General features: G+C 36.7%; 1 protein-coding gene across 1 annotated transcript; it reads left to right on the forward strand.

The window, feature by feature from the left end:
• Window positions 1–1,794: 1,794 nt before the first annotated feature.
• On the forward strand, window positions 1,795–8,112 carry CYLC2 (cylicin 2). The gene is made up of 4 exons (XM_004711065.1): window positions 1,795–1,811; window positions 4,731–4,771; window positions 5,995–6,116; window positions 6,880–8,112. Exons 1-4 carry the CDS (start codon window positions 1,795–1,797, stop codon window positions 8,110–8,112), a joined length of 1,413 nt encoding a protein of 470 aa, XP_004711122.1.
• Window positions 8,113–8,725: the final 613 nt, after the last annotated feature.

The raw sequence follows: 8,725 nt of genomic DNA on the forward strand, positions 1-8,725 counted from the left end.
GGTTCATGAGGGAGCAGGGAGCAGGGAGGGAGGGGAAAAAAATGAGGACCTGATGCCAGGGGCTTAAGTGGTGAGCAAATGTTTTGAGAATGATGAAGGCAATGAATGTACAAATGTGCTTTACACAATTGATGAATGTATGGATTGTGATAAGAGTTGTATGAGCCCCTAATAAAACGATTTAAAAAAATACCCCCCAAACAGAAATTTTCTTAAATTCTTTCAATGATGAGAGTAGATGTATGTTAATAGATTTAAATGGAGTACATTAAACCACTGATTTACAGATTTAAAAATCTTGCAGCAAATCAAACTTTTCAAATTTACTGATAAAATTTGGGCAAGTATAGTTAAATATATCATATATTTAATCAAGTTAGTAAAAACTTGGAAGGTCTTGTGTCCTTTTTTTTCAATTTCTTATTCACTTATATTTACTTTATTATTTATTTAAGAAATTCCTACTGAGCATTTATTTTATGTCAGGGGCAAAGCAACAAATGGATCCCTTCTGAAGTATCCTAAACAGGGATATCAAGTTAAAGGAAATGAAATCCTTGGGAGGTACAAAGAGACCTACTTCTATTAAGAATACTAATTCCTGCGAACTAGGAGCAAATGATTTCTAAAGGTGATAAAGAGAATCAATGTCTTCAGGTTTTAAATGCAAGTCATTGGTAAAGATTGGGAAGGCAATGCAAATAATTATGCAAACAATTTTAAAAGAATGAATATTTATTAGGAAAAATATATCTTCACAAATAAATGTTTTGATTTGTCTTTCTTTTCCATATCAGGAATTACATTATAACTGCTAGGTTTCTGGAGTGGGTAATCCCTCCATTCCTTGCTCTGCACACACGGAAAAAACTCATAATGCGGCACAATTTGTAATCCAAGTGAGTTTTTATAAACAAACAGAAAGGATTTAGGTTTTACAGTGTCAAAGGGGGACACAGTATTTATGGAATGCGTGCCAAACCTTGCGGATGCCGTGCTGGGGTTCACAACTGGGCACAAAATACCATATTGAAAAGAGCGCCCACGCATGTGGAACTGGGGAATCCCCAGAGTCTGAGAGGCCAAGAGTCCACGTCCACGTGGGCCCCGAGTAGGCCCGGAGCGGGCCTCGGCAATCCCATGCATGTCCCGCATGAAGAGGCCCTCCTGACATCATGCCCCTGAACAAGGGCAGAACAAAATAAGGCTGGTGGCAGGCCAGGGGAGATGCCAAGAGGGTTAAGTGAGCAAAGGGAAAAGAAAGTGCTCTGGGCATACTTCCTGCTTTATTCAATCCTGCCCCTGCCTCAGGGAGGCGTGGTCGAAGGTATTGGTTGACGTCATTGGCTGAGTTAGGCCCACCTGTGATGTACCTAAGGTGGGTGAGTTCAAGGTCTTGATTTTACCTGGTTCTAGGGGGTCCTAGTCTGTGCATACTCAGTCCTGGGTTTCTCCCACAGGTGTCCAATTGGTGTGCCTGGTTTCTTTCCAACCTCCCATATGGGGGCCTTTGCAGGCATGGGAGGGACAACACCCCTGTCCCTAAATCTAGCTACCTAACATAACCAAATGCCAGTTAAGCCTAGGATTTAATCATGGAAGAATTAGCTATTTTAAAAACTATCAGCTGAACAGAGAAGGACTGAATTTCAGACAGTTTAGGGCATAAGTAAAATGGGCTCCTCTGGCTTGTCTTCTTAAATCCCAGTGTTCTGATCTCTTTATGATGTCACCTGTCAACATCACAGGCTGAATTTACAATGCTTACTTCCTGGCAAAGCATAAGTGGGGGAAATGTCTGTACCAAGATTGTAAGTCTTTTATTTTTAAATAACTGAAATCACTGTTTAGCTTTATCATTATTCTCTGTAGTATAATGAAATGTTAATTACATTATGTCATTGTTAAAAAGAGATACTGTGTTTAGCGGAGACATATTTTCAAGCAATGTTTAATATTCCTTTAATTCCAGACCTAATGTTTGTACTTCAATAAAATAGCTACATGTTTGGGGTTAGTCTTCTTAACTATAACATGTACTTTATCTCTCACTATATTGTGTTTTGAGTAATATAGAATTCCAAAATTCATGATTTGAATTCATGAACCCGTTCCTTGAGAGTAATTTGAAATTTTATAGAAAAATTGTGTCACTGTGACTGAAGTGTCTCTGGCATTTAGAGGGTAAGGGCCCGTCCTTCATAGAAAAGATGAACGAAAATGCTAATTACATTCTCAATGAGAAACACCATGTGTGGACAAGTATGCTGGCATGTAAAATAACTTATCCGTGCAGGGAGACTATTATTATAGAAGTATCCTTTAGCTTAATTTATTTTGTGATAAAGGGAGATGGAAAATAAAACTCTTCAATATGTAAAATGAATGAAGATACATCAAAGTGAAATATCAAATATGAAGGATTTTCAGAAAGTTTGAAAAATCAAATTATAATCTTAAAAATATATAAATTGTATTTCTCAAAATAAACTCTATCAAGTTCAAGACATTTTGTGAGACATGGTACCAGCCATTTAGCCCATTCATAAACAACTGAGTGTCCTGAGTGATTTGAATTGACATCCACAGTGCTGCAGGGGACAGCACCGGAGACACAGTATGGAATTGTGCCTGGTGAGACCCCTCCACACAAACACACACACACTGGGGCAAAACAAGAAGGGAGTGCAACAGAGTGGCAAGCAGAGCAAAGCAACTAAGACCCCCGAGGAATCCCCAAAATAGACTTCAGTCTTGGAGGGCAAGGCTTGGAGGGCAAGCTTAAGGATTAAGCTTGTAGGAGTGGAGTCTAGCCTGTCAATCAGGTCATAGCCAATGAGGCTTCTGTGTGGGCATAGGATTCTGGGAATTCCGGTATTTCCTCCTTGGAGGTAGCAGGCTCTCTGCACACACCCTAGGAGACATCGCTGACAAGACACGTGGACCCACCCTGATGAAGCCCTGAGTGCTGGAGAAGCCATGCAGAGACCCCTGCAAGTGCTGAGATGTTTCCAATGCCACTGGATCCAAAGACTTTCTACCGAATGGCCTGTGATCTTCTAAATTCGGCATCATTGCATGTGTTTCATGAGTTTGAAGAGGACTTTATAGATTAGTGTCAGACATATGGGCTAATATCGGACTTATGGACTTGATCTGGTCTGGGCTGGGATGTTTTCTCAATGTTCAGTTGTTCTTGTAGGTAAATTTTTCTTATACACATATGTGTGTCCATGGATTTGTTTCTCTAGTCTACCCAGACTAACACAGTACCTCATCAGACTAGATCAAGCCTTTTTTTGGTTGTTGATTTTTTCCTTCTTTTCTTTTTTTTCATGTATATCGATATAAGATAGGGAAAATAAACAATCCCTATCTTAACAATGGGGACTGATGGTTCCGGAGGGGCAGTGGAGAGGGGGAGGTGAGGGAAAGGAAAGGAGAAGCCTACAAATCAGGGAGAAGGGTACAAAAAGAGATCTCAAATCAACGGTGAGGAGGGTATAGAATGTCTGGTGGGTTTGATCAAGTGCAATGTAGTTGAGAGAAATTACTGAGAGCTGAATGAAGGTCGAACATGATAGTGGAACAGGACGATAGTAAAAGAAAACAGAGGAAGGAGCTAGAAGGCAAAGGACATTTATAGAGGTATAAATAGAGGGATGTATACAAGCACATGTATTAACCAAGGCACAAAGAGGACCATAGGGCTGGTCTCGTATTGGGACCAGCCCTGTGGTCCTCTCTGTGCCTTGGTTGCGCTGAGCAAGAGTGTCCTCCTTGGGACTTGTTGGGCCAACAGGAGGTTCTCTTTCTCTCCCCGGCCCCCTCTCAGTTTGTTCCCACATAATCATGGCAGACCGCCACTCTCCCTGGGCTGTGTCTTCAGTGCTGTCCACTGCAGTGCAGTCTTCTGGGGATAGGACCGACGTAGCTGGGAATGGATTCGGCCCTGCAGACCTCTCTGTTAGTTCGCTGCTTCATGATGGTATGCTGCACCCAAGGCTTGGCATACCAGGTTGAAGTCTGGTCCCTCTATCCCTTTCCTGTGGAGACATTTATAATACCCTCCCTGTGAGTGGGTTAGTGTCCTGTTCCCCCACTGTCCACATTCTCTCTCTCTCTTTTTTTTCCTTCCCCTTTCCCCCTTCATTTTAGTTGGCTGCCATATGCATCCCTGGGTTGGGGCTGACCCCTGCCAGAGTGCCTGGGCCTCTCCCTGAGAATTTATGCATTTCGTGGCATTTCCCCCTATGTCCGAGTGCTTTTTAAGCTTACCTCAGTGGACTCATGTTGTACTTGTCCATTTGTGCTTGACTTACTTTGCTTAGCAAAATTTCCTCCAAAGTTTCCCATGAGATGGTGTTGTGCTTCCAATCATTACGTCGGAGTTCAAATTCAATTGCAATAAAATTGAGAATATGCAGCTGAGAAAATGAAAATCATATTTTACAGTTTTTAATGTTGTATATATTTGAGACAGGGAACACTGATTACTGTGTGTTTGCGTGCATGTGGTTTATGTTTTGGTCCTCCAAGGTTGACTTCTTTTCAAATCTGTGTTAAAACACATATTTTAGCAGCTCTAATATTCCTATGGATGATGCAATCTTACATAATAATAGAGATTTGAAGGGAAAATATTTCTCAAGTTGATGACAAATGCATTAAAAAATTAAAAATATATAATTTATATAAAATCCTTAAACATACCCCTTTTCTTTCAATAGCCGAAAAATAAACTATGGAGCATATGATAATTACGTTCCAGGTAAGAATGGTGGCTTATAATCCAGTATTTATTTTTAAAACATGTTATTAAATTCAGGGGTAAATGATATTTATTCAAAATGATAAAACTTTCACTGAATATTATGGAAAATCAACTATCAATTTTTCAAAGCACCTTTCTCATGGTCTCAAGATAACACTTATAAACATGCTATATTTAATTTTAAAATTTAAATTCAAATAAGCAAATCTGTTCAGCAATTAGAGATCATGAAATCAGATCATTTACAATTGAAAAGCAACATAGACATAAGAAAAATAATTTTTCATTGATGTCAAGAATCTCTTGTTCTAGATTATACCAAGTTTATAATTAGCAAATCAGTAGTTCTTGATAGATCATACCTACTTTAAAATTAGCAAAAAAAAGTTTCATTATTTCACAAGGCAAACCAGTTTGATATTGAACAGCTTAAATCTCAGGTAACTCCAACTCCTATTTATCCTTTAAAACATTTTTTATTGGTTATATTTATTCTTTAATTCTGCCTGACATTTTATAAAGTTTCCCCATTGATTCAACCCTTGTCCTTAAGAGACTCACAGAACAATTCTTTCTTCTCACAAATAATAATATGCCAAATATTTACAATCATTGATGATCTGATGGTAACCTAAATTTAATCATTTCTATTACAATTTTCAGGAAACTTTACCATTCTGTGAATACTCTTTATTTGTTAATTTTCATATTTCACTCAAGAAAATGCAATAATTGGATTTGTAGCATTTTTATTTTTGAAAAATAAATAATAGATAAGAGGATCTTAAACATTAGCACTTATATTCAATAATATATTTACTGAATATCTTATGCCAAGCAGTGTGCTAAGTAAGTACCTTGGGGTGCTAGAGTTATTTATAGATTTTGTGCTCTCAATGTAATTATAGTCTAACCAAAAGAACATAAATCAGAAACTGAACCTGGAAGAGATGGAAAAACTTAAGTAAAAGTGTTTCTCCCCTATGCTCATTTTCATAATGACTATATATAGCTATTTATAAAGTTGGTCAACATAGAATAACCGAATTTTACTTTCTCATATTAATAGCAAACATTTTAAAACAAGTCAACAAACTAGGCTACAATATAAATCATTTGATTAGTCATTCTACAATATTATTTTATTTACTATGTAAGTTTGATGAAATTTTAACCATTAATTCCAAAAAGCTTGTTTTATCTTTTCCTACTTTATTTAGTCAGTGAATTAAGCAAAAAATCATGGAATCAACAACACTTCGCCCTAGCATTTCCAAAACCACCCCGGCCCGGAACAAAAAGAAGATCAACACCTTCCCAATTAGAAGAAAAATCAGTTTCTGTAAGTTTTTTAAACACTATGTAATTGAACTAGTCATAAATTTGTGAAGTAATACATGCACAGAGAGGCACCAATACACACACACACATAGTTTTTGTATTTGGTAGAAACTGCTTATAGCTTTGCAGTACAATACAATTGCACACGTTAATGAGACTAGTGCAGATGAGAAACTGGATTTTATATTTTATTTAAACACATTTTAAATAGTCACATCAAGTTGAACAGCACAGTTAAAAGATGATTCCAATTCTTTGGGGGAGATAGATATATTTTATTTGCATTTCATGGTCTAACAATTTTGCTTTATTTCACATTAAATAATTATTTTTAACATTTCCACATTACAGAACTTATATAGTTAACAAGCACAGAGAATTACTATTCATAGGGATGGAAGTTGGGTTGGCAAGATATTTCGAGCATTTTCAAACACACAATGTTTCTAAATGAAGCAAAACAAAACAATTCTTATATTGTAAAGCAATTTGATATAACATTATTCACTATAGCTCTATAGCAATTATAGTATAAAATCTGGACAGAATAATGAGGATCCTGGAAATTGAGATTCGGTTTAAAGTGAGGTTTTTCTGTAAGTGAAAATAAGAATGGTAAAGTAGAATAGACTATGAAATCTTCCCTTTGTCCACTCTTCATCCAAATGTAATTTTATCATGGTTGAATTTAAAATGCATTTGGTATTTCACAATACAATTTGTGTTACACACATTACTCATCATTATTCTAAACAATATTTCAGAGCTATCGTGAAGAAAAATTAAAGGAAGGTCGAACGCGACCATTATGGATGCATCGTTCTTTAATGACTATTTCTGAGCGACCATCTGTCTATTTAGCTGCAAGGAGGCGGCCCCCAACCAGACCAACCTCCAGGAAGTTTTTGAGAGAAGCACATGCCAGACCACAATTACCTCCAAAGAAAGAAGACAAGAAAGTAGACAAAAAGGACAAATCAGATTCAGAAACAGAATCCAAATTTTCAATGGCATCAAATAAAGATAAGAAAGGCAAGGATATACCTCTTGAATCTGAGGATGAAAAAGATGTCCAAAAAGTTAAAAAAGAGTCAAAGAAGGGCAAAAGTGCAGAACCAGAGATTGAAAGTGAAAAGGGAATTATAAAGAAAGATTCTAAGAAAGATAAGAAAGATGCCAAGAAAGAAAAGAAAGGGTCTAAGAAGGTGAAGGGTACCGATACAGACACTGAAAGTGAAAAAGGAGATGTAAAAGAAGATGCCAAGAAAGAAAAGAAAGGGTCCAAGAAGGTGAAGGGTACCGATACAGACACTGAAAGTGAAAAAGCGGAGGTAAAGAAAGATGCCAAGAAAGAAAAGAAAGGGTCCAAGAAGGTGAAGGGTACCGATACAGACACTGAAAGTGAAAAAGCGGAGGTAAAGGAAGATGCCAAGAAAGAAAAGAAAGGGGCCAAGAAGGTGAAGGGTACCGATACAGACACTGAAAGTGAAAAAGCGGAGGTGAAGGAAGATGCCAAGAAAGAAAAGAAAGGCTCAAAGAAGGTCAAGGAGTCAGCTACCAAAACTGAAAAAGAAGATGTAAAGAAAGAAATTCAGAAAGAAAAGAAAGATTCAAAGAAGGTCAAGGTTTCAGCCGCACCATCTGAAACTGGAAAAGAAGATGCAAAGAAGGATAAGGGTGGAAAGAAGGATGCAAAAGATGTAAAAACAACTGAAGAGAAAGATACTCAATCAAAGGATGAGGACAAGAAGGATTTAAAGAAGAAAGATAGTAAAAAGGATAAGAAAGATGAAAAGAAGCCCAGCAAGGCAAGCAGTGAATCAACTGTTGATACTAAGAAAGAGTCCAAGAAAGGTTCCATAAAAGATAAGAAAGATGCTAAGAAAGATGCTAAGAAAGATGCAAAGAAAGATGCTAAGAAAGATGTCAATGCAGAATCGGGTGATGCAAAGAAAGAGGAAAAGAAGGATACTAAGAATTCAAAGAAGGGAAAATAGATCTGGATAACAATTCAAAATGGATAGAATAATTTAAAAGCATATTGGCTGGATTAACTTTAATAGCATTGAGCAGAATCTCTTAGGGCAAATAAGGAATCAAAGAATTTGAGAAGTAATATTTAAAATGAGAAAAATAAGATTACAATGAAGCACTAAAAGATTCATAAAAATATAAGTGTTAAGAAAAATTAGGACTGAGGAAGATCTGTTATGCTAAATTTGAAGATATAAAGGATTCAATTAAGGATGGGAAAACAGAAAAAAAGAAGAACGTTCAATGAAGAATTCTGAAGGTAAGAATAATTACTCTGTTGACACAAAAAAGAAAAAAAATTGTTTAATTTCAAAGAGGCAGATAGTAACTCCATAAATACAAAACCCTTCATAGAGCTAAATAAAGGAGTTGTGAAGCAAAAACAAGTAGTTTCCCAAACTTTGGCTTTCAAGTAAATATCAATTAAAAGTAGCATTACTCAGAGAGAGAAAAAAGAAAAGATTAAGTAAATGACATCATTATTCCCTTGTGAGGGTAACCCTTGATCTCCTAAGCTCAAATAACTACAACCATGTTGGTGGATGCTGAATGTTCCACCTCCAGGACAAGATTGAG

Source organism: Echinops telfairi, unplaced genomic scaffold, assembly GCF_000313985.2.
Source record: "Echinops telfairi isolate 266 unplaced genomic scaffold, ASM31398v2 ScPeMD7_7410;HRSCAF=8448, whole genome shotgun sequence".
Lineage (NCBI taxonomy): Eukaryota > Metazoa > Chordata > Mammalia > Afrosoricida > Tenrecidae > Echinops > Echinops telfairi.

Coding starts and splice junctions, on each gene's coding strand:
- CYLC2 (XM_004711065.1), top strand. Junction 4,772..5,994: donor ATATGATAATTACGTTCCAG/GTAAGAATGGTG, acceptor TACTTTATTTAG/TCAGTGAATTAAGCAAAAAA. Junction 6,117..6,879: donor TAGAAGAAAAATCAGTTTCT/GTAAGTTTTTTA, acceptor ACAATATTTCAG/AGCTATCGTGAAGAAAAATT.